The sequence below is a fragment of the Cetorhinus maximus genome, unplaced genomic scaffold (genome assembly GCF_964194155.1).
Source record: "Cetorhinus maximus unplaced genomic scaffold, sCetMax3.hap1.1 HAP1_SCAFFOLD_2114, whole genome shotgun sequence".
Classification (NCBI taxonomy): domain Eukaryota; kingdom Metazoa; phylum Chordata; class Chondrichthyes; order Lamniformes; family Cetorhinidae; genus Cetorhinus; species Cetorhinus maximus.
Window position 1 is genome coordinate 1 of NW_027598053.1, and position 26287 is coordinate 26287.

Sequence of the window (26287 nt, forward strand, 5' to 3'; positions counted from 1 at the left end):
TGTCTCACTGGAAAGACGGTCCCTCCGTCAGGACTGCTCTCCCTCATAACTGGCACCGGAGGTGTCAGCCGTGGATTCTGGGGGCTTGAGTCTCTGGGTTGGGGATTTGAACGCAGCACCTCCTGACTCAGAGGTAAGAGTACTACCCACTGTCATGCTGTGTTGAATAAAATTATCTAGCTGGTGTTCTAGAATGATGGAATGGTTACAACACGGAAGGGAGGCCATTCAGCCCATCGTGTCTGAGCCAGCCCTCTGCAAGAGCAGCGAACATGATGTCATTCCGCTACCTTTTCCACATAACCCTGTCAATTTTTCCCCTTCAGATAATGATCCAATTTTCTGTTCAAAACCATGACTGAATCTTCCTCTAAGCCCCTTCATCCCTGGCACCATTCTAGTACATCTCCAATCCTCCCACTTCACCAACTGTCAGAATGAACATGGTTCAGTCTTGGATATGATTAACAGCAGCAATAACGGCAAAATCCAACCCCTGTAATTACTTGTGAACTCGCCGGTGTCTCAGCAGACTGGATAACTGACTGAAACCCTTCCCACACATAGAGCAGGTGAATGGCCTCTCACCAGTATGAATTCGCTGGTGTCTCAGCAGGGTGGATGAATCTCTGAATCCCTTCCCACATTCAGAGCAGATGGACGGTCTCTCCCTGGTGTGAACTCGCTGATGCATCACCAGGTTGCATAACTGAATGAATCCTTTCCCACATCCAGAGCAAGTGAATGGCCTCTTCCCATTGTGAACACGTTGGTGTGTCTGCAGGTGGGATAATTGAGTGAATCCTTTCCCACACTCGGAACAGATGAAAGGCCTCTCCCCGGTGTGAACTCGCTGGTGTGTCAGCAGGTTGGATGACTGAGGGAATCCCTTCCCACATGTAGAGCAGATGAAAGGCTTCTCCCCGGTGTGAACCCGCTGGTGTGTCAGGAGGGCAGATGAATCGCTGAATCCCTTCCCACACTCAGGGCAGGTGAATGGCCTCTCCCTGGTGTGAACTCGCTGGTGCATCAGCAGGTTGGATGACTGAGTGAATGCCTTCCCACACTCAGAGCAGATAAGTGGCCTCTCCCCAGTGTGAACTCGCTTGTGTGTCAGCAGGTGAGATGAATTACTGAATCCCTTCCCACATTCAGAGCAGACGAAAGGCCTCTCCCCGGAGTGAACTCGCTGGTGTTTCAGCAGGTTGGATGACTGAGCGAATGCTTTCCCACACTCAGAGCAGGTGAAAGGCCTCTCCCCAGTGTGAATGCGTTGATGAGTTTCCAGCGCAGATGGGGTGCAGAATCCCTTCCCACAGTCCCCACATTTGTACGGTTTCTCCATGGTGCAGGTGTCCTTGTGTCCCTCCAGGTTAACCGCTCAGTTGAAACCTCGTCTTCACACAGAACATGTGTACAATCTCTCCCCGCTGTGAATGGCGTAATGTTGTTTCGGACTGTGTAACTGTTTAAAGCTCTTTTCACAGTCAGTGCACTGGAGCACTGTCACTCAGTTGTCTGTGTCTCATTGCTTTTCCAGTCACACTGATGCTTGAAATGTTTTCCCACAGACAGAACAGGGGAACATTTCTCCTTCCACATTCAAAGGGCTGATGATATTCAGGTCCTGATGAATCCAATAAATCTTGATGCGATATTTGGTTTGAGTTTCCCAGATACAAGTCCTCTCCTAATATCCTGTAAAAGGAGTTTACAAAAGTCATCATTGTCAGTGCAGGATAAAAATTCACAACACATAATTCTAGTTTCTACGGAACATTCTTTCTCTCATATTCCCCAGAAGCAGTAACTCTCTGTCCCACACACTGTCCCTCCATTCTCACTCTGCTGTACCTCCCAAATCTCCTGAAGGTGCCATTTCATGCTGATCAGCAGATCCATGTGCACTGCTTCCTGTCCAGGGCACAGGGGCCTTTGAAATCATTATGCAGGCTATTTATATATATATATATATATATATGGAAACATTACTGGATTTAAAATGTGCATAATATACACTGCATTACTTGATTAAAGGTACAGAGAGGATGCAAGGAAGAGCTTTATTTAGGAGCGAGTGTGCATGACCTGGAACTCACTGCCTACAAGGGTGGAGGAACTCGTGATGATCAGTGATTTCAAAATGAAATTGGTGGACACTTGAAGGAAATAAACTTGTAGGAGAACGGGGTATAGAGGGAGAATGGGATGGATAGCTCTACAGAGGGTTGGCATGGACTTGAGTTGCTGAATGCATTCCTGTGCTGTAATGACTCGATGACTGGAAATATATAACGGTAGCTAGAGTACTATATTACAAACAAAAACAGAATTACCTGGAAAAACTCAGCAGGTCTGGCAGCATCGGTGGAGAAGAAAAGAGTTGACGTTTTGAGTCCACATGACCCTTCAACAGAACTGAAGTATAGTTAGGAGAGGGGTGAAATATAAGCTGGTTTAAGGTGGGGGGCGGGGGGAGAGAAGTTGAGGGTGGGGTGGTTGTGGGGACAAGCAAGCAGTGATAGGAGCAGATAATCAAAAGATGTCACAGACAAAAGGATCAAAGAGGTGTTGAAGGTGGTGATATTATCTAAGAAAAGTGCTAATTAAGAATGGATGGCAGGACACTCAAGGTACAGCTCTAGTGGGGGTGGGGTGGAAAGACTGACAAGGTATTAGTTGTAGATTTAAAAATAATGTAAATAGGTGGGAAAAGAAGAATCTATATAAATTATTGAAAAAAAAACAAAAGGGAGGGGGAAGAAACGGGGTGGGGATGGGGGGAGGGGGAGTTTAAGATCTAAAGTTGTTGAATTCAATATTCAGCCCGGAAGGCTGTAAAGTGCCTAGTCGGAAGATGAGGTGCTGTTCCTCCAGTTTGCCCTAACTATACTTCAGTTCTGTTGAAGGGTCATGTTGGACTCGAAAGGTCAACTCTTTTCTTCTCCACCGATGCTGCCAGACCTGCTGAGTTTTTCCAGGTAATTCTGTTTTTGTTTTGGATTTCCAGCATCCGCAGTAACTTTTTGTTTTTATCACTATATTACAAGACTAGACATATTTATAAATGAAAGTTATTATCGGTCAACAAAAAATATATCAAATATTTACCATATAAAAACATTGGACATATCTCTGCCCTATATTAGTTTACTGCCACCTTAAATGTCAGGCATCTCCTGGGGAATCCGACTATTTTATTGGAAATACTAGGAAAGAGGCTATCCTTTTAGCCAGACAAATAAATGTGTCAAGCTGAGGGAGTAAAGGATGTCAATGTCTTTAAGAGAGAGCGAGAGAGAAAGAGAGACCTGGGCCAACCTTTCCAGAGTCTGCACCCTCACTGGATTCACTTACTTTCCCTTCAGTACTTGCAGGTCAACAATTTAAACCCAGAATTAGAAAAGAAATGGAAAGGGGGAGAAAAAGAAAGTGTTTTACTCACAGGTATTTGACACGAGACTGGGGAGAAAGTTTTCGTGTGTGTGAAGCTAAATCCTCATTCAGAGAGAGAAACAGCATCAGCAGCTTTGCTGGGCAGTAATGGACAGGTTTAAAAGCTCATTGTCCAACATCCGCATTCAAACAATGGGGGAAGCTCCGTGTCGGCAATGCGACAGTGCCCGCGCTCTGATTGGTTGGAGGACCATCCACCTTCCGGTCGTCCAGCTCCTCCCATTGGCTAACCTCGGTCCGACCACAATGAGGGAGAGTAACCCGAGCGCGTGTTCGGTGGAGAGAGTTTGACCATCAAGTCCACTGCACTCAATGTGAACTGGGAACGCTCCTCTGAATCATTGTGACGCCTGAATCAGCCAATAGGACTGACTGTGCTCCGCGGTGACGTCCTCGGGTTCCAGTTTGCAGACCAGGCGCGCGGACACGGTAGCCCCACCCATTGTTCCCCATCCCCCTAACCTCCTCGAGCCAAAGTTTCCAGGCAACCGGCTGACGGCTCCGGCCAGAGCGAGAAGCCGCTCAGCGAATTCCCCCTCCCCGCTCTGTCTACGGCGACTGGCTGGTCCAAAAAGAGATCGAGAGCGACCGCTGACGACAGCCGCACTGCGCCTGCTCCGGACAGAAAGCGCTTTCTGCGCCTGCGTGCTGGGCTGCCAGCTATGGGAGTGGGGAGGGGACTGTGTAAAATGTCTTCTCCTCATTTTCTTCCAATGCAATTTGATTTTAAACGGCACAGCATTTGTGTTTAGCTTCATAAACATTAAAACTTCTTCCTCGGTCCAACATCTGTGAGTAAATCACTTTCTTTCCTTCCCCTGGGAAGTACAGAGAGTTGCGGGACTCTGTAACTGGAATTAGTGCCAAATATGCTGAGGGGGGAAATGCTGGTGATTTTGTGGAACCAGGCTGATTCTCCAGCTGTTTAAAGTCATATTTATCCGGTCTATTGAAATGCTATTTGTCTGTTAATGCAGGCTTCATTTATGTTGAATTTAGTTTGATTGTTACCGGAATCGTTTTTAAAAAATAAAACCTTGTCCTTCTGTTTATTCCGTTGGGGTTGTCTGGGAATTTGTTTATTTTAAGGTTATTGGTTTCCACAGGGATCGTAACAACAGAGAAATGTCTAGTTATTTATTATTCTGTATTAAAGTTCATTTATTATTATTTCTAGTCCTGTAATAATACTGTAGCTGCATTATATATTTCCGGTCATAGACTCATTACAGCACAGATGGTGTCCAATTGGAAACTCAGATCCATGCTGACATTCTGTAGAGTAATCCAGTGAGTCCCATTCTCCATCTGTATCCTCGTTCCCCTGAAAGTTTTTCTTTCAACTCCCTATCCAATTTAATTTTGAAACCATTGATCATCTCCGGTTCTGCCATCCTCATAGGCATCGAGTTCCAGGTCATGACTACTTGATGTCTAAATAAAGTTCTTCCTCATATCCCCTCTGTATTGCTAATCAAGTATTACAATCTTTTTGGCTCCTTCAGGAGAATTGGGAGTGTATTAATGAGATATAACAGAGTGAGAATGAAGGGAGTAAAAACAGAAAATGGTGCAAAAAACTCAGCAGGTCTGGCAGCATATGTGGAGCAAGAAACAGAGCTAACATTTTGAATCTGTCTGAACATTCCTGAGAGCTCAAAATGCAGGGAGCATGTTGGGGATGGAGATTTACAGCATTTGGGGAATGAGAGGGGAAAGAATGTTCCATAAAAACTAGAATTGTCTGTTCTGAATTTCTATCGCAGACTTTCTGTGATGACTTTTGTAAACTCCTTTTACAGGACATTAGAAGGGGATGATTTGCAGTCAGAAAGCTCAAACCAAAGGTCACGTCAAGATCTGGCAGAGCCACTTGATTCATCGGGATCTGAATATCAGCAGCCTTTGAACCTAGAATAAATATTTGTCTGTTATGTCTGCTTCAAAATATTTGAAACATCAGTGTGACTGGAAAAGCACCGATTCTCACACACCCGAGTGAGTGTGTTCCAATGCACTGGCTTTGGAACGAGCTATGAACTGTTATACAGTCTGAAGAAACATTGCCGCGTTCACAGCCGGGAAGACCGTACACAGGTTCTGTGTGTGAATGAGGCTTCAACTGATTGTCAAACCTGGAGAGACACAAGGGCACTCGCACCATGGAGAAACCATGGAAATGTCGGGATTGTGGGAAGGGATTCCGATGCCCGTCTGCACTGGAAATTCATCAGCGCAGTAACACTGGGGAGAAGCCATTCACCTGCTCTGAGTGTGGGAAGGCATTCAGTGGTTCATGGCAGCTGCACGCACACCAGCGAGTTCATGCAGTGGAGAGGCCGTTCACCTGCTCTCAGCGTGGCAAGGGATTCAGTGATTCATCAACCCTGCTGAGACACCAGCGAGTTCACACCGGGGAGAGGCCATTCACCTGCTCTCATTGTGGGAAAGGATTCACTCGGTTATTCAACTTGCAGACACATCAGCGAGTCCACACCGGGGAGAGGCCGTTCACCTGCTCTGTGTGTGGGAAGGGTTTCACCCAGTCATCCAACCTGCTGCTACACCAGCAACTTCACACTGGGAAGAGGTCATTCCCTGCTCTCAGTGTGGGAAGGGATTCACTCGATTATCCAGCCTGCAGAGGCGCCAGCGAGTTCACACCGGGGAGAGGCCTTTCATCTGCTCTGTGTGTGGGAGGGGATTCACTCAGTCATCCCATCTGCAGACACACCAGCGTGTTCACAAGTGATCACAGCGATTGGATTCTGATCTTATTGCTGCTGTTAATCACGTCCAGAACTGAACCGTGTTCATCCTGACAGTTGGTGAAGTGGGAGGATCCCTTTATACTGGACTGGCCGGTCTCACAACTTTGTTTCCAGTGGGCTGATGCTCTTTGAGGCTTGTTGCGAATATCCATTGCACATTTCATATGGATCATAAAATAAAATGCTATATGGATGGAAAAAGATTTCTGTTTGGAACCTCCCAAAGCATGCCATGTTGCCATGGAGATGGACTGTTGGAGTTAGAAGGTTCTTTTGTTTAATTTATCTGGGTGTTTCCCACAGAAGGCAGTTGCACATCTGGGATTGTGTAGTTTGCAGCTCACTTGGACTTGGTGAGGGAAAAGAAGCTGGAAGATTTGCCTGGCTTGGAGCTAGAGGATGAAATCTACAGTGACCCTCCCAGAGAAAGGCCTTGTGGTAGAAAGCAGTTAATCATATGAATTAGGAGCATGTGTAGGCCATTCAGGCCTGTGAGCCTGCTCGGACATGTGATAAAATCATAGCTGATCTGATTGAGGCCCCAACTCTACTTTCCTGTCTACCCCCATAATCTTTGACTCCCTGTCAATCATGAATTAACTCAACCTCAAAATTATTCAATAGCCTCCACTGCTTTCTGGTGAAGAGAATTCCACAATTGACGACCCTGTGAGAGGACAAATTTCTCATCTCTGTCTCAAATGAGAGACCCCTTATGTTTAAACAGTGGCCCCTAATTGTGGTCTCTCCCATAAGGAGAAACATCCTCAGCCTCCAAAGTGGCCTGGAGGCACAGATTTGTTTCAGCGCAAAAGGAGGCCATTCAGCCCATCGTGACTGCACCGGCTCTTTGAATGGTCATTTGATTTAGACCCGTTCTCCCGCCTTCTACCTATAACCCTGCACGTTCTTCCTTTTCCGGTAACAGTATAATTCCCTTTTGAATGCTTCAATTGAACCTGCCTCCACCACACTCCCAGGCAGTGCATTCCAGACCTTAACCACTCGATGCGTGAAGAAGGTTTTCCTCGTGTCACTTTTGCTTCTTTTACCAACTACTTTAAATCTGTGCCCTCTCGTTTTAGATCCTTTCAAAAGGGGGAACTCATCACATTCTCCCCATCAACCCTGTCCAGACCCCTCATGATTTTGAATACACTTCCAGCCCACTGAAACACCAGTTCTTCACACTGGGGAGAGGCCATTCACCTGCTCTGAGTGTGGGAAGGGATTCCCTCATCATCCCACCTACTGGCACACCAGGGAGTTCACAAGTAACTATCGTGATTGGATTTTGCTGTTAATCACAAACAGAATTGAACTATGTTCAATGGGGTCTGTTTCTGCTGATGTTAATAAACTCCAGCCCAGTTATAGGGCATAGTATTGTGGATAAAATTCAAATCAGCAGCTTTGTGTTAAATACAGTGTGTTGAGTCTTTTTAGTATCTCTGAGACAAGTTAGTTCCTTTTGAAGGGCTCTCCCTCTCCCCTGTCTCCTCCATCCTCATCGCCAACAAGTGTGAGAAGCTCATGGAGTTTCTTTGTCACTAAGATTGAAACAATTTGATCAGCTGCCTCTGCTGCCTCCCTCCCTTCCACTAGATCACCAGTCCAATTGACCTTGAATGTTCCCCCCTCGCCCTGCACGTGCATCTTTCTGTAGTTTCTCTCCCATGTCCCCTCGTTCCTTCTCAGCACTTAGCTTTGCCATGAGACCCATCTCCTGCTACCCCAGCCCTGTTTTCACTCATCTGTTGATCTCCAAGCTTCCCATGTTCGTTAACATTGTTAACAGTTCTCTCTCTTCAGTTACTGCTCCTCTCTCCTTCAAATCTGACATTATCACCCCCTCCTCAATAAAATCAACCATTGATCCCACCATCCTTGCAAACCACTCCAAGCTCCCTTTCCCCTTCTAAGTCCTGAAATGTGTTGACACCTCCCAAATCCTGCCCATCTTTTTGGAATTCCATTTTTGAATCTGAACATATGAAATATGAGCAGAAGTAGGCCATTTGGCCCCTCGACAAATAAGATTTCTGCCTCTGCCACGTTATCAAAGTAACTCTTCTCAGTCCCTAACTGCATCCAATGTAACCAAGGTAAACTCTCCCTCATTGTCCTTTGACCTTCTTGGCCCATCTACAGTCTTTGACACAATTGACCAAACCATCCATAGGGATGGTGAATAAATGCTGGCCTAGCCACATCTCATGAATGAATTATAACAAAAATTCCTTCAATGCCTCTTCACTGTTGTCCAGCTGGGTGGGACTGATCCCTGATTCCTTTCTTATCAAATTGTAGCAAGAGGATCAACTGCAGTAGCAGTGATTATTTGAGGTTTTTTTTACAAACTGACTCACTGGGAAAATGATCAGGTGTCACTGGACATTAACATAAAAATGTTCCATTATCAGTCTCACATTGATTGTCTCTTACAGACCAAGTCCTTCTAAATATATCACCGCTCCTGGATCAACAGGAAAAAGTGAAGACGGTATAGTCCATAACCCAATCTAACAGCAGTAAAAATATCTGAAAATTCCCATTAAAATGCAAGGCATTGCAGAGCAACTGTGGCTTCTGTGACTTATTGAAACCGAGTCATTACACAGATTGGCCAAAAGCTCCATTATTGCAGGATGCGGATGGTAGAAGATGGAGTTTGATCCTTCTTATTTTTCAACACCGACATTAGCGGAATCTCACCCCCACTTCCCTAGAATCAAATGAAGATTAAGTGAGTTCGATCTCTAATGGCGGCCGCAGTACCCACAATACCACACGGCTCAGAAACCGCTCTATCTGCCGCGGGTTGGCCGGGTGGGTCGCGCATGCTCGGAGGGTCCTGGTCTCTTTGTTTGAGGTTGTTCCCCGGGAAGAAGCCGGAAGCGGCGGATAGTGAGAGTGGAGAATGTTCATTGTTTAATATTCGGCTCTGGGGCCGCACTCGGGATTTGTAAACCCCGCCCCCCTGCCCGGGGTTTATCCACCTGACAGTTCACGATGCGCGGCTGATTGACGGCGGAGCTAGACCAATAGGAAGAGGGGGCGGGGTTGGGGGCATGAGCACTGACGGCTGATCCTCCAACCAATTAGAGTGAATGAGGGGCGGGGCTGAGTCCAGATCAGCCTCATTGGCTGAAACTCTGCATCATTTTGAAATGGGCAATTGGAGATGTCACAGAGCTGGAAGCAGGCAGCCTGGAGTATTGTGTGCAGTTTTCGTCTCCTTACCGAAGAAAGGATATACTTGTCACAGAGGAAGTGCCTGCAAAGCTTCACCATCCTGATTCCTGGGATGGCAGGATTGTTGTATGAGGAGAGTTTTGGGTCGACTAGGGCTGTATTCACTGGAGTTCAGAAGAATGAGAGGGGCCGTCATTGAAACGTTTAAAATTCGGACAGAAGTGTACAGACTGGATGCAGGGATGATGTTTCCCCAGGCTGGGTTTGGAGGGGTGGGTGGTGGGGGGCGTCTGGAACAAGGGGTCAGTCTCAGGATATGGTGCAGGCCATTTCGGACTGAGTTGCGGTGAAATTTATTTGCTCAGTGCATGGTGAACCTGTGGAATTGTCTACCACAAAAGGCTGTGGAGGCCAAATCGCTGAATAGATTTCTAGACATGAAAGGCATCAAGGTGTTTGGGAAAAGAGGGGGAGTATGATGTTGAGGTAGAGGGTCAGCCATGATCACTTGAATGGAAGAGCAGGCTCGAGGGGCCAAATGGCCTACTCCTGCTCCTATTTTCTATGTTTCTAAGTGTCTATGCCTTGGTAAAGGAGCGGATGTTGGTCACAAAATCAGCTCAGGGTGAAATCAACGTTGAGATGATGAACAATGTGGCTCAGACTCAGACAGTGGCCAGAATAACAACAGAACAATAGAATCCAACCAATACAGTCAGATGTGAACTTATTGGTGTGTCAGAAGGTTGAATGATCGAGTGAATCCCTTCCCAGATTCAGTGCAGGTGAATGGTTTCTCTCCATTGGTATTTCATCTGATCTTTAGAGCTTTGAAAACTCTTCAGACAGTGAGAACAATTAAAAGGTCTCTTATCAGAGTGAACAACTTGATGGGCAGTGAGATTGGACACACAAGTGAATCAGGATCGGATGTGTCAATAAATTTCAGTTATGGAGCAGCTCTATTAAGAGAAAGGCAGGACAAACTTAAAGACGAAATGTAAAGTTCAGGCAGTGATTTACAGAACAACATGAGCTCTATACTTCTCTTGTCATATCTAGACAGCAGAGCACACTTCTTTCCTTGGAGCTTCCAGTTTTCTTGTGGAGTTTCCAGCTTTTGTGTTTCTTTCTCTTCTTTCCTTTGTTCTTTTCTCCACTGTACCAAATCCCTCAGGTGGACTGTTCTTAGTTGGAAACCCCCCCGCCAACTGGCTCCCCTGAGACCACCAATCAGAACTGTCCATGGACATTTCACTATTCAATCATGTGGCTCTTGTCCAATCACAGGTGTGTTCATGTGAACAGCATTCGCCTGTTGATGAAAGCACACATATTCCTCTATGATTACATAGAACTCCTGCACTTCCACCATTTCACAGTTCTAAACTCAGACAAGCCGGTTCAAAGCATGACATCACCTCCAGAGATTCTACCCTACAGATCAACACACAGGCAAAGAAAGAACACAACTCCTGCAGACTATATTAATACACAGTCAAAGAAAGAACAGAATTCTCACAGACTGTATCCGGAGAATGGATGACTGAGTGAATCTCTTCCCACACACGGAGTAAGTTTTACGGTTTCTCCTCACTGTGAATGTGCTGGTGTTTCTGGAAGCTGGATGATTCAGTGAATCCCTTCCCACACACAGTGCAGGTGAATGGCCTCTCCCTAGTGTGACTGTGCCAATGAGTTCCCAGCCGGGATAGAGAACTGAATCCCTTCCCACAGTCCCCACATTTCCACGGTTTCTCCCTGTTGCTTAATCCTTGCTGACAATTCTTACTGATTTACACACTCTTCAAAGTGAAGCCTCCATTATGAAATTAAATTATCAAACAACAGGAATCAAAGCAGTGAAATATTTTACAGGCACATCAATAAAAGCTTAATCAATCAACATTGATACTGATGAAGTTTGGAAGTCGCTGAGTTCAACCATTTCTCACACAGCAGCAGTAACATTTGGTAAAGGGGAATCCACAATAAAGGCTGGTTTGAGACCTACTCAGCAGAGATGACATCTATCATTGAAGCAAAAAGCAAAGCCGACCTGATGCATAACATAAACCCAACAGCTAAGTACTGTGTGCAGTACCCTGTTGCTAGTGTCCATGTGTCTCTCCAGGTTGGACGATCAGTTAAGCCTTACACAGGATTATATAGGATATACAGCACAGAAAGAAGCCATTCAGCCCAACCAGTGCATGTTGGTGTTTATGTTCCACTCAAGCCACCTCTCATCTTTCCACTTCTAAATCTACCATCATGAGCTAATATTTCCTTCAGCCACATATGTTTGTCTAGCCTCCCCATGAATACATCTATACTATTCACTTCACCCACTTCCTGTGGTCTTGAGTTCCACATTCTCACCACTCTCTGGGCGAAGAAGTTTCTTCTGAATTCCCTACTGGATTTCTCGGTGACTATCTTATATTGATGGTCTCTAGTTTTGCTCTTCCCCACAAGAGGAAACATTCTCTCTGTTTCCTCTCCATTAAAACTTTCATCATTTTAAAGTCCTAAATTAGTTCAGCTTCAGACATCTTTTTTCAAGAGAAAAGAGATCCAGTCTGTTCATCCTCTCCTGATATGTAAACCCATGCATTTCTGATATCATTCTTATCAATTTTCTCTGCACCCTCTCCAGTGTCTCTATATCCTTTCTATAATTTGGTGACCAGAACTGCACACAGTACTTGGCTGTTGGGTTTATTTTGTGTGTCAAAAGGAGATCTTCCCTCCACAGTTTCCAACCTCATAGTCTCCCAACCTCCCATAACTCTTTCTCCGGTACATCGATGACTGCTTCGGTGCTGCTTCATGCTGTCACCTTGACCTGGAAAAATGTATTAATTTTGCTTCCAATTTCCACCCCTCCAACACTTTCACATGGTCTATCACTGACACTTCCCTTTCCTTCTTTGAACTCTCTGTCTCAATTTCTGGTGATAGACTGTCCACCAATATTCATGACAAGCCCACCGACTCCCACAGCTACCTCGACTACAGCTTCTCACACTCTGCTTCCTGTTAGGACTCCATCCCATTCTCTCAGTTCCTTCGCCTCCGTCGCATAGTTCCGATGATGCCACTTTCCAAAACAGTTCTTCTGACATGTCTTCCTTCTTCCTTAACTGAGGTTTTCCACCCACGGTGGTTGACAGGGCCCTCAACCGTGTCCAACCCATCTCCTGCGCATCTGCCCACACACCTTCCTCTCCCTCCCAGAACCATGATAGGGTCCCCCTTGTCCTCACTTATCATCCCACCAGCCTCCGTATTCAAAGGACCATCCTCCGCCATTTCCGCCAGCTCTAGCATGATGCCACAACCAAACACATCTTCCCTTCACCCCCCCGTCGGCATTCTGTAGGGACCATTCCCTCCGGGACACCCTGGTCCACTCCTCCATCACCCCCTACACCTCAACCCCCCCCACCCCATGCAACCGCAGATGGTACAGCACCTGCCCCTATACTTCCCCCCTCCTCACCGTCCAAGGGCCCAAACACTCCTTTCAAGTGAAGCAGCATTTCACTTGCACTTCCATCAATTTAGTCTACTGCATTTGCTGCTCCCAATGTGGTCTCCTCTACATTGGAGAGACCAAACGCAGACTGGGTAACCGCTTTTTGGAACACCTTTGGTCTGTCCGCAAGCATGACCCAGATCTGCCTGTTGCTTGCCATTTCAACACCCCATCCTACTCTCATGCTCACATGACCGTTCTTGGCCTGCTGCAATGTTCCAGTGAAGCTCAACGGAAACTGGAGGAACAGCACCTCATCTTCCAATTAGGCACTTTTCAGCCTTCTGGACTTAACAATGAGTTCAACAACTTCAAGTCATGAACTCTCTCCTCCATCCTCACCCCCTCTTTTATCCCCCTTTTTAAATTTAATTTTATTTTTATATATATATTTCTTTTCCCACTGATTTCTATTGTTATTTTTGAAATTTATTTATATTCATTGTTTATTCCCCACCTTTAAGCCTATTTCGATCCCCTCCCCCACACCTCGTCCCCACTAGGGCCATCTGTCACTGCTCATCCTGCTTTCCACCCTTAATGTCACCATTAGCACATCCTTTAGCTCATATCACCATCGTCAACACCCCTTTGACCTTTTATTTATGACATCTTTTGCAGTCTCTCCTTTGCCTCCACCGATCACTGGCCCTCTATCCAGCTTCACCTGTCCCACCCCCTTTAACCGCTTATATTTCATTACATTTCTATTTCTCTTTAGTTCTGATGAAGAGTCATATGGACTCGAAATGTTAACTAGTCTTTCTCTCCACAGATGCTTTCAGACCTGCTGAGTTTTTCCAGCAATTTTTGCTTTTGTTCCTGGGTAACCACACCTTCAATTGTCTGTCTCTGGACACCACTCGCAATGCGCATGCGCACCGATATAGATGGAGCAGCCGTATTGAACATGCTCCAGCTCACAATGCCCATGTAATTGATGGCAGCTGTAGGCCAGTAGAAGGAAGGAGTGGGATGGAGGACCGAATGGGAGCAGCAGGTCCCCCATCCAATCGGAGTGAGTGAGGGCCGTGGCTGAGCACAGATCTCCCTCATTTGTTGAACATAGTCACATAGAGTTATACAGTACAGAAACAGGCCCTTTGGCCTATTGGGACTGTGCCGGCCATCAAGCACCTGTCTATTCTAAACCCATATTCCACCACCTGGCCCGTAGCCCTGTACGCTATGGCTTTTCAAGTGCTCATCTAAATACTTTTAAAATGTTGTGAGGGTTCCTGCCTCTACCAACCCCTCAGGCAGCGTGTTCCAGATTCCTACCACCCTCTGGGTGAAATTTTGTTTCCTCAAATCCCCTCTAAACCTCCTGCCCCTTACCTTAATTCCATGCCCCCTATTATTGACACCTCCGCTAATAATGCCCATCATAATTTTGTAAGCCACTAATATGTTCCCTCTCTGCCTTTTCTGCTCTAAGGGAAACAACCCTCGCCTATCCAATCTCTCTTTATAGTTGAAACGGTCCAGCCCAGGCAACATCCTGGTGAATCTGCCCTGCACCCTCTCCAGTCCAATCACATCCTTCCTATAGTGTGGCGACCAGAACTGCACACAGTACTCCAGCTGTGGCCTAACTAGCGTTTTATACACATCCAACATAACCTCTCTGCTCTTATATTCTACGCCTCAGCTAATAAAGGCAAATATCCCATATGCCTTCTTAACCACTTTATCTCCCTGTGCTGCTGCTTTCAGGGGTCTATGGACATGTACACCAAGGTCACTCTGATCCTCTGTACTTCCTAGGGTCCTACCATTCATTATGTATTCCCTAACCGTGTTAGTCCTCTCAACATGCATCACCTCACATTTCTCAGGGTTAAATTCCAGCCCGTCTATATCATCCTGTAATCTAAGGCTTTCCTCCTCACTGTTTACAACACCACCAATTTTTATGTCATCTGTGAACTTACTGGCCACTGAAACTCTGCATCATTTTGAAAGTTGATTTTGTCTCAAACTCCACAAGAAAACTTGATGAAACCCTTTGGGTGTGGAGCAAACATTTCAGCAATTGTTACTGAAATGGATTTATTCACAAGGAATGCAATAAATGTACTTAATTAGAGAACCATAAATAATATGTACCATTTAACAACACTAGATATACCTCTGCCCTATATTAATTTATTGGCCCCTGGGTAACCGCCCATTTAATTGTGAATATTAAGAAAGAGGCCATCCTTTGTCAGACAAATAAATGTGTCAAGCTGGGAAAGCAAAAGATGTCAATGTTTTTAAGAGGGAGAGAGACCTGGGCCAAACTTTCCATGGAGCTTTTTTGTCACTAAGATTGAGACAATCCGATCAGCTGCCTCTGCTGTGTCCCTCCCTTCCATTGACTCGCTGGGCCAAACCGCTTCTAAAGAGCTCCCTTGCTGCAGCCCTGAGTCTGCTTTTTTCTTTAGCTTCTCTCCAATCTTCCCTCATGCTTCTCAGAACTTATCTTTTCCATAAAACCCACCTCCTCCATTCCTATTCCAATTGATCACCCAACCTTCCCATGTTCGCTGATATTGTTAACAGCTCTCTCTCTTCAGGTACTGTCCTTTCCTTTAAATCTGCCATAACTACTTATCCTCAAGAAAACAAGCACTTGACCGCAATGTTCTTGCCAACTACCACCCAATCTCTAATCACCCTTTCCTCGCCAAAGTCCTTGTCACCTCCCAAATCCAAGCACATTTTCCCAGAACTCCATGTTTGTATCCCTTCAATGAGATTTCTGTAACTGCCACAACATTGAAACAGCTCTTATTTAAGTCACAAATTACAGCCTATGTGAATATGGCAGAGGTAAATTCTGCTGCAATTTCCTTCTCATCCTGTCTGCAGTCTTTGACACTGTTAACCAAACCATTCTCTTTGAATGCCTCTGCACTGTTGATTCCTTTCTCTTGATTCTTTTCTTATCTATCTCATTGTAGCTAGAGAATAATCTGTAGCAGCTGTGATTATTTTCTTTACGTTTTTACAAACTGACTCTGTTGGTAAGTGATCAGGTGTCACTGAACTATGATATTAAAATGTTCCTTTATCCCTCTAAATGCGATTGTATCTTGCAAGCCAAGTCCTTTTAACTACAGTAGCCCTTCTGGATTCGATCAACAGAGAAGAGTGAAGGCATCACCATCCACAGCCCAAGCTGGTAGTCGTAAAAACATTTGATAATTCCCATCAAATGCAAAACATAGCAGAAGAATTATGTATTGGTCTGTTACAGATTTATGAAATGGATTCATTGCAAAGATTGGCCAACAGATCCATTGTCGTAGGGTTTGGATGGTAGGAGATGGGCCTTGGTCTTTCTTAGTTGCAATCTCTATATCAGCATAACCTTGTCTTCGTTTCCTCAGATTCAGACAAAAATTAAGTCAGTTCCAATGAAGAGTCATAGTGGGTTTGAAACATTATCTCTTGTTTCTCTCTCCACAGATGCTGCCAGAGTTGCTGAGTTTTTCCAGTATTTTCTGTTTTTATTTCAGATTTCCAACATCTGCAGTATTTTGCTTTTATTTTAATGATCAACGGACTCTGGGTCTCTAATGGCATCCGTATTACCCACAGTCCCAAACATCTCAGAAACCGCTCTATCTGCCGCAGGTTGGCCGGGTGAATTGTGCATGCTCGGAGGGTCCTGGTCTCTTTGTTTGAGGTTGTTCACAGAATCACACAGTGCAGAAGAGGCCCTTCGGCTCTTCAAGTCTGCACCAACACGTGAGAAACACCTGACCTACCTACCTAATCCTATTTACCAGCACTTGGCCCATAGCCTTGAATGTTATGATGTGCCAAGTGCTCATCCAGGTACTTTTTAAAGGATGTGAGGCAACCCTCCTTCAACACCCTCTCCCAGGCAGCGCATTCTCCACCCTCTGGGTAAAAAAGTTTTTTCTTCACATCCGCCCTAAACCTCCTGCCCCTCACCTTGAATTTGTGTTCCCTTGTGACTGACCCTTCAACTAAGGGGAACAGCTGCTCCCTATCCACCCTGTCCGTGCCCCTCACAACCTTGTAAACCTCGATCAGGTCACCCCTCAGTCTTCTCTGCTCCAAGGAAAACAACCCAAGTCTATCCAACCTCTCACCATAACTTAAATGTTAATAAAGGCAAGTATCCCATATGCCTTCTTAACCACCTTATCTACCTGTCCGGCGGATAGTGAGAGTGGAGAATGTTCATTGTTTAATATTCGGATCTGGGGCCGCACTCGGGATTTGTAAACCCCGCCCCCCTGCCCGGGGTTTATTAACCCGCTCCCAACAGTGACCTCTCACCTGACAGCTCACAATGCCCAGCTGATTGACAGCGGTTCCGAGCCAATAGGAAGAGAGAGGCGGGACTAGAGGACGGAGCGGGTGCGGTATGCCCTCCAACCAATTGGACTGATGGAGGGGCGGGGTTAGGCCGCGACTGAAGCATGCGCAGTACTAGAACCCGAGCTGGAAGAAGGAGCGGTCGACTTGAGATCACAAAGGGTGAGAAATGAATCCAGCGGCTGGAGATTGTGAACCGGGGAGGGGGAGCCTGGAAACCACGCGCGAGCTCGGAGGGCGGGTGGAGATTGTGAACCGGGGGGAGCCTGGACACCGCGCGCGAGCTTGGAGGGCGGGGAGACGGTGCCCCAGTGGTAATGCCACTGGGCTGGGGACATGGGTTCAAGTCCCAACATCGGACTATGGGTTATTGTCCCTGTGAGTGCAGCACAGTTTTACCTGAATGATACCTGGACTCCAAGAGTCGGTTAATAATTTATAAAACTATCAATTATCGTAAAACCCATCTGGTTCACTAATGTCCCTTTAGGGAAGGAAATCTGCCGTCCTTACCAAGTCCGGCCTACATGTGACTCCAGCCCCACAGTGATGTGGTTCACTCTGAAACGGCCCAGCAAGCCACACAGCTCCAGGGCCATTAGGGATGGACAATGCACACATCCCATCATAGAATAAAAAAACACATGGTGTGTGCGGGACTGGAAACCCTGGTAAGAGGTTTGGCTTATGCAGGCAACTGCCTATTGTCATCTTGAGAGGGGAAGGTGGAGTGAATGGGTAGTGATATTGGTGAGGGAATTGTCATTTGTGGCAGAAAACTCCAAACTTGTCAAGCTTTGTGTCAACAATTGTTTCCTCATTTCACTGTGAAAGACATGGCTACAATTTTTAGGCCATGCTCGTCCTCACTTCCCCAGATTCAGACAAAGATTCAGTCAGTTCCAAAGAAGAGTCATAGTCCTAGACTCTGGGGGCATATTGTAAACATGAGAGCCAGACCTTTTAGGACTGAAGTCAGCAAACACTTCTACACACAAAGGGAGGTAGAAGTGATGAACTCTGTTCCACAAACAGCAGTTGATGTGAGACTAATGTTAAATCTGACATTGAACGATCTTTGTTAACCAAAGGTATTAATGGATGTGGGGCAAAGCAGGTGTATAGAATTAGACCACAGATAAGCCATGATCTCATTTCACAGTGGAACAGACACAAGGGCTAAATTCCTAGAATCATAGAAACTTACAGCATAGAAAAAGGCCATTCAACCCTTTGTGCTTGTGCTGGCTCTTTGAAAGAGCAGTCATGTTTAGACCCACATACACACACTTTCTGTTTGTAACCCTTTAAGTTCCTCATTCTCAAAAACCTGTCAACTTCCTTTTAAAACTCCTTATAGAGTCAGGTTCCACAACCTTTTCAGGTAGAGAGTTTCAATCCTGACAACTCTCTTGATGTTGAGTTTGGAAGGTTGTAAAGTGCCAGATCGAAAGATGAGCTGCTGTTCCTCGAGCTCCCATTAAGTTTCATTGGAACAGTTCAGGAGGCTGAGGACAGAGAGGTCAGAGTGGGAGTGGGGTGGAGAATTAAAATGACAAGTGACTGGAAGCTCAGGGTCAAGCTGACAGACTGTTCCACAAAGTGATCACCCAATCTGTGTTTGATCTTCCCAATGTAGAGCAGACCACATGATGAGTACTGAATACAGTAACTAAATTGAAAATAATTACAAGTAAATCACTGTTTGTTGTAGGCTGAAGAAACATACTTTATTTGACAAAGTAAAACAAGCCGATTTCCAGAATATTGAATATCTAGTCCAGTTACAGAGCTTATTAACATCAGTAGAAACAAACCCAAACTATCAGAATGAACATGGTTCAGTCCTGGATGTGATTAACAGCAGAATCCAACCCCTGGAGTCTCTGCTGAACTTGCTGGTGTGTCAGCCGGTTGGATGATGGATTAAACCCCTTCTCACACATGGAGCAGGTGTCTGGTCTCTCCCCAGTGTGAACTCACTGCTGTGTGTCTTAGAGCTGATGGTTTTTCCCCATGCACCAGCTGCTCTTGTCTTTCCAGGTGGTGGGGCTCATGAGTTTGGGAAATTGTATCAAAATTCTGGGTTGAGTTGCAGGGCTATGAAATCCTTCTCCTTTTCCCCTCCTCCACCTCTCACTCTCTCTTCTCCCTTTGAGGCCAGAGTCTTTTGTAGCCCAGACTGGGAGGCAGGTTCCTTTCCCTGAAGGACATTAGTGAACCAGTTGGGTTTTTATGACAATCCAACAGTTTTCGTGGTCACTTTTTCCTAGTGCCGACCCCACAAATTACGGGATTCGTTCAGCTCAATTTCACAACCTATCTTTGTGTTTTTGTGAATTCTCTTTCATATTTTTTGTTTCTGTTTTGAATTCACTTTACAAGCTACTAGAAGGATTTGCAGTCGGGAAAGTCAAACCAAAATCACATCCAAATCTGCCAGAGTGGCTTGATTCATCAGGACCTGAATATGATTATCCTTTGAACATGGAAGCAAAAAGCACCGTTCACACCAGAGAGAAACCGTGGAAATGTGGGGACTGTGGGAAGGGATTCAGATCCCCATCCAATCTGGAAACCCATCGACGCAGTCACACCGGGGAGAGGCCGTTCATCTGCTCCGTGTGTGGGAAGGGATTCACTTAGTTAATCTGCCTTCAGAGACACCAGCGACTTCACACTGGGGAGAGGCCATTCACCTGCTCCGTGTGTGGAAAAGGATTTACTCGCTCATCCCACCTGCTGGAACACCAGCAAGTTCACACTGACAAGAGAGATTTTAAATGCCCCAACTGTGAAAAGAGCTTTAAAAACCCACATGGACTGAGGGAGCACCAGCGCATTCACACTGCGCATGCACCATTCAGCTGCTCACAGTGTGGGAAGAGGCTCAGGACATCATCCCGCCTTCTGAAACACCAGCGAGTTCACACTGACGAGAGACCGTTTAAATGTCCAGACTGTGGGAAGTGCTTCAAAAGTTCTGGGCATCAACAATGTCATCAACGTATTCACACTGATGAGAGACCGTTCAGGTGTTCTCACTGCGGGACTGGGTTCAGGCAACCATCTCATCTCACTGCACACCAGCGCATTCACACTAGGGAGAGACCGTTCACCTGCTCTGAGTGTGGGAAGAAATTCACTCAGAAACCCCACCTGCTGAGACACCAGCGAGTTCACACTGACGAGAGGCCGTTTAAATGTCCAGACTGTGGGAAGTGCTTTAAAAGTTCTGGGGATCTGCAATACCACCAACGTATTCACACTGATGAGAAACCATTCAGATGCTCTCACTGTGGGACTGGGTTCAGGCAATCATTTCACCTCACTGCACACCAGCGCACCCACACTGGGGAAAGGCCGTTCACCTGCTCCGAGTGTGGGAAGGGGTTCGCTCAATCATCCAACCTGCTGACACACCAGCAAGTTCACACTGGGGAGAAGTCATTCACCTGCTCCAAGTGTGGGAAGGGATTCACTCGCTTATCCTACCTGGTGACACACCAGAGAGTTCACAAGTGATTACAGGGGTTGGATTCTGCTGTTATTGCTGCTGTTAATCACATCCTGGACTGAATCATGTTCATTCTGACAGTTGGGGTTGATCTCTAATGTTAGTTGCCCAGTTTAGACTTAGCGTGCACCCGCACCATCTCTCAATTATGTGTGAATAGACCATCATGTCTGCAAACCTCGTTTTCAATGTAAATCACTCAGAAACTGCCTTGAACGAAAGATGAACAATAAAGAGATCACAGTGCAATCCTGCAGCTCTATATTGATGGGAGAAAGTCTGTTCTGTAACTCGAGGATGAAGCTTGGTAAGTTCTGAATGTTTTTAATTACAAGTAGGCTCGAGCTATTTGAGAGACGGGCTGTTCAAAGCTGTTAACTTGTCAAATATTGAAGGAATTACTCTGAAAATAAACTCAACCAATTGATAACCTCAGCCTCTGCTCCCTGCTGTAATTAATACTCAGCATCCATTCGTGCTGATTTACAGTGAATCACTGAATATCCTGTGGAGTCTTTGTTCCTTGTTTTATGAAATAGCTCTCCCCATTAGTGCTGAACTGCTGGATAACTCTGATTACATTTCGACATGTCTAGAAAGGTCTGTGTGCCCACATTTCACTGTGATTTGTAAACAATAAACAATGTTCATGGCCTGACTTGTAGTCTGGTATCCGGGTGATTTGTGAAGAAAGATTTAATTCACTCACTCAGCAGCTTGAGGGGAACCAGACTGAGACTGAATGAAAATAAGAAATAGGAGCAGGAAGAGGCCATTCGGCTCATCAGTCCTGTTCTGCTATATGATATGATCATGGCTGATCATCTACCTCAGATCCACACTCCCCAGAAACCTTAATTCCCCTTGTACCCAAAACTCTGTCGACCTCTGTCTTAAATATAACTGAGAGCCACGGATCCCTGGGTTAGAAAGTTCCAAAGATTCACAACTGAGTGAAGAAATTCCTCCTCATCTCAGTCCTAAATGGTCGACCCCTTCTTCTGAGACTGATTCCCCGTGTTCTAGATTCTCCAGACAGGAAACATTTTCCCAGCATTTAAGGCCATTTAAGAATGTTTCAGTTGGATCACTCAATCTTCCAAACTCCATTCAATCTAGGCCGAGTCTGCTCGATCTCTCCTCATGGGACAATCTCCTCATCCCAGGAACCAGTCTGGTGAACATTTGTTTCACTCCCTCTAGGTCAAGTATGTCCTTCCTTAGGTAAGGAGACTAAAACTGCACACAGTACTCCAGGTGATGCCTCACCAATGCTCTATATAATTGTAGTAAGACATCTTTACTCTTATACTCCAATCCCTTTGTAACAAAAGCTAACAGACCATTTGCTTGCTGTACCTGCATGTTAACTTTCTGTGATTCATGTACAAGAACAGCCAGGTCCCTCTGAATGCAAATATTTCCCAGTCTTGCACCATTCAAAAGATATTCTTTTTTTTTCCTACCAAAGTGGATAACTTCACACTTCACCATGTTGTATTCCAGCTGCCATGTTCTTACCCAACCTGTCTATGTCCCTCTGCAGCCTCTTTGTGTCCTCCTCAGCACCTACTTTCCCACCCAACATTGTATTGTCAGAAAACCTGGATACATTACACTCAGTCCCCTCATCTAAGTCATTGATATCGATTGTAAATAGCTGAGGCACAACTGCTGATCCTTGTGGTACCTGCTAGTCACAGCCTGCCAACCTGAAAATGTCCCGTTTATTCCTACTCTCTGTTTTCTGACCATTAACCAATCCTCAGTCCATGCTCAGATACCCCCAAACACCAGACCGAATTTTGTGTGATGACCTCTTGTGTGGCCCCTCATCAAATGCTTTTTGAAAATCCAAATACACAACATCTACTGATACCCTCATTATCCTCCTTACTTATTACATTTTTAAGAAGCTCTGAACAGATTTGTCAAACATGATCTCCCTTTCATAAATCCATATTGGCTCTGCTCAATCAGTTCATGATTTTCTAAGTGCCCTGTTACCACATCCCTCATGATAGATTCCTACATTTTACCAATTACTGATGTTAGACGAACTGGCCTCTAGTTCCCCATTTTCTCTCTTCCTCCTTTTTCGAAAAGCGAGATGATGTTTGCTACCAAGGCTGGGAGAGACACTCTGGAAGGTATGGGGAGCTGGGACTTGTCCATGAGAGTAACGAAAGGTCTAGGATCTGAAATAATCCAGAGTGATGATGATGATGTGTTAGTCGTGGCTCAGTGGTTGCATTTTCATGTCTTAGTCAGGAGGTTGTGGATTTAAATCCGCATCCAGAAAGATGAGCATAAAATCCAGGCTAACATTCCACCGCAGTACTGAGGGAGAGACTGTCAGAGATGGCACTGAGACAGAATGGATGGGTGTAAGAGATCCATTGACATTATTTCAAAGAGCAGGGGATTTATCCCAGGAATCTTGGTCAATATTTATCCCTCAATCAACATCACTGAAACAGATTATCTGGGTATTATCAATTTGTTGTCTATGGGATCTTGCTGTGTATAAATTAGCTGCTGTGTTTCCTACATTCCAACATTGACTGCACTTCAAAGGAATTTCATTGGCTGTAGAATGCTTTGGGACATCCAGATGTCATGAAAGGCTCTGCAGAAATACAAATCTTTCTTTAACAGAGGAGAAAAGGCCCAGAAATGGAACAGTCGAGAACAGGATTTCAATTAGTCTCCTCTTATCCTGGAGTAAACAAATACTCCACACACTGTGTGTTTGACGCCAAGCTGATTTATTTGACATTTAACCAGAATATTAAACTCCAGCCCTGTTACAGGGATTATTAACATCAGGAGGAATAAAACCCCCAAGAGCTGGATTTTCAAAGAGGGTTGGGAACCTGACACTGGATGAATTCCGGGTCCGCACACTGCACCTGAACTGCATCACTCTTGCAGCACTATTTTAAAATGTAATTGAGCTGTTTTGGCAGGAGGTGAGCTCAGCATCCAAACCGAGGCACCAAGTGCCTCTGGGGGGAGGGAGCTTCCTGTCTGATGCCAGCAGCAAAGACAGACGACAGCCATTTTGGGGTTTGCTGCTGCTTTGCCGAGGTACAGTGCTCAAACCAGAACAAGTCTACCCCTCAAATTTTACAAACAAAACACAGATGAAAATTAACTTCCTTTCAATCTATGGTAACTCCAACAGTTGTGCACTAACATGCACCAGGCTATCTGACTTCATCCCGTAAGTAAGCCTGGGTACTAGATTTTAGTGTAGCCTAACCATTTTCAGGTTCATTTCATGCCATATTCATTGTAATAAGCTAACAATGTCAAAACACAATTTTCTGCTAACACTGAGATGAGAAGCCATTTTGACGATTTTAACCTTTTACAACAAACTAACCCAAAATAGTATTACGAAGCAGTGACTGACAAGCAACAGATGATTGGTAGTTGCTTAGAAGTCGCTTTATCTTATCTCAATATATCTCCATTCGCATTTCTTATTAGAGAATTAAAGTGCTGTAACAGCTGGGAAAGAAATGGGATAAGCCTTGGTCTTGCTCCCTATCAGGAACACACACTATCCTTGATTGTTGAGTCTGTCTTAATGAATGGGCTCCTGTAAAGATATCAAGATGAGAGACATAGCTTAAAGGAAAGCAGTGTCCTAAATTTAAGACAATGTGGCAAATTAGCTAAAACCAATGGAGTTAACTCTTGTCACATTATTGACAAATCATAGACTAATTAGCCATTTCCAATAACTTGGCTAAGGTGGGCTTCCAGCATCTTTTAAGTGTAAAAATTAAGATTTCGAGAAGCCACTTTGTTAGCATATTATCTGTGTATCGAATGATGGAGGGTTATCCTCACTTCATGTCTTCAGCCTGATCAACCGAGGGAAGTTGTGAGAAGTCTGTTTAATTGTTAAAGTTAAATATTCTCCTCTTACTGTTCATTGAAACTTTGATTTTTATTTTTCTAACTTGTTACCTTTTCACATTTTAATGGTTAATAAATCTTTTTGAAATGACCATTTAAAGTCTTCATCCTGCCAGATGGTTAAGTTCTGTAGAACCTGATGATTTCATTCACAATTGGGGATTTATTACAAACAACCTGTACCCCAAAAATCAATTTAAATCCAGAAAAAAGATTGAAAATCCCATTCTGTTCCAGACAGGCTCCTTAACAAGTTCTTTAATGAGATTAAGGTGCCGTTAATTGGTGGTGAGTGGGTTTCCTGTTTCCTCCCCTCCACCGGCACTTTGAAAATTACAAACTGTTTCAGAGGCAGCGGATCCAGTGCCTCCGACCGGGAAAGTAATTTTCAAATCGCATAAGTCCCGGTTCCCACCCCCATCAGAAAGTGAAAATCCAACCCCAGTTATCTGAATGAACCTAGTTCAAGCCTGGATGTGATTCACAGCAGCAATAACAGCAGAATCCAACCCCTGTTGTCATATGTGAAACTTCTGGTGTCTCTTCAAGTTAGATGAAAAAGTGAGTCCCTTCCCACAGACGGGGCAGTTGAAAGGCCTCTCCCCAGTGTGAACTCGCTGGTGTCTGTGCAGGTTGTGCGACCGAGTGAATCTCTTCCCACACACACAGCAGGTGAACGGCCTCTCCCCAGTGTGAACTCGCTGGTGTTTCAGCAGATTTATCGGTCCTTTGAAACTCTTCTCACAGTCAGAGCATTTAAACAATCTCTGATCACTGTGAACAAGTTGATGTGTCAGCAGAGCAGATGACTGAGTGAAGCCTTTCCCACACACAGAGCAGGTGAACGGCCTCTCCCCAGTGTGAACTCGCTGGTGGGTCCCCAGGTTAGATGAGCTCATGAATCCCTTCCCGCACACAGAACAGCTGAACGGCCTCACGCCACTGTGAACACGCTGGTGTGTCAGAAGATTTGATAACTGCGTGAAACCCTTCCCACAATCGGTGCAGGTGAACGGCCTCTCCCCAGTGTGTATACGCCGATGAATTTCCAGCTGGGATGGGGAAATGAATCCAGTTTCACAGTCCCCACATTTCCACGGTTTCTCCGTGGTGCCGGTGCCCTTGTGTCTCTCCAGATTGGATGATCAGTTGAATGCTTGTCCACACACACACACAGAAAACACGTGTATGTGGAATTCACAACATCCCACGGTAAATGCTGTAATTTTTGTTTTCAAGTTGTATAACTAGGTAAAGGTGATATTCTGCTCCTGATGAATCAAGTGACTCTGTTAGATCTTGATGTGATGTTTTGTTTGAGTTACCAGTGTATAAATTCTCCCTTCTGATGCCCCTGTAAGCAGAGATTTCAAAAGTCCTCATTGTAAGCACGGCATAGAAATGAAGAACAGTTACTTTTAGTTCCTATGGAACATTTTTTCTCTCTTGTTCCCCCAAAGCTGCAAATCCCCGTCCCACACCCTCTCCCCCCTCCCTGGGTTGAAATCTAAATAAAGTGTTGGATAATTCTCTGTATCC

At 45.2% G+C, this 26287-nt stretch overlaps 2 protein-coding genes and 1 pseudogene across 3 annotated transcripts in view; 2 read left to right on the forward strand and 1 right to left on the reverse strand.

Moving 5' to 3' along the window:
• Positions 1 to 502: 502 nt before the first annotated feature.
• LOC144677002 (uncharacterized) overlaps positions 503 to 26287 on the reverse strand; it is a 39033-nt gene continuing 13248 nt past the window's right edge. Inside the window, exons 3-4 of the mRNA XM_078537268.1 lie at positions 25269 to 25885; positions 503 to 1380 (exon numbers count right to left, since the gene is read on the reverse strand). Of these exons, the coding sequence (XP_078393394.1) occupies positions 503 to 1380; positions 25269 to 25885 (1495 nt within the window). The remainder of the gene's footprint in view (positions 1381 to 25268; positions 25886 to 26287) is intronic.
• Positions 3852 to 6423, forward strand: LOC144677000 (uncharacterized). The gene is made up of 2 exons (XM_078537264.1): positions 3852 to 4247; positions 5259 to 6423. The coding sequence occupies exon 2, from the start codon at positions 5619 to 5621 to the stop codon at positions 6276 to 6278; it is 660 nt and encodes a 219-aa protein (XP_078393390.1). The 5' UTR covers positions 3852 to 4247; positions 5259 to 5618; the 3' UTR covers positions 6279 to 6423.
• Positions 18111 to 21572, forward strand: LOC144676999 (uncharacterized; annotated as a pseudogene). The gene has a single exon (XR_013575473.1). The product of XR_013575473.1 is annotated as an uncharacterized LOC144676999 (transcript).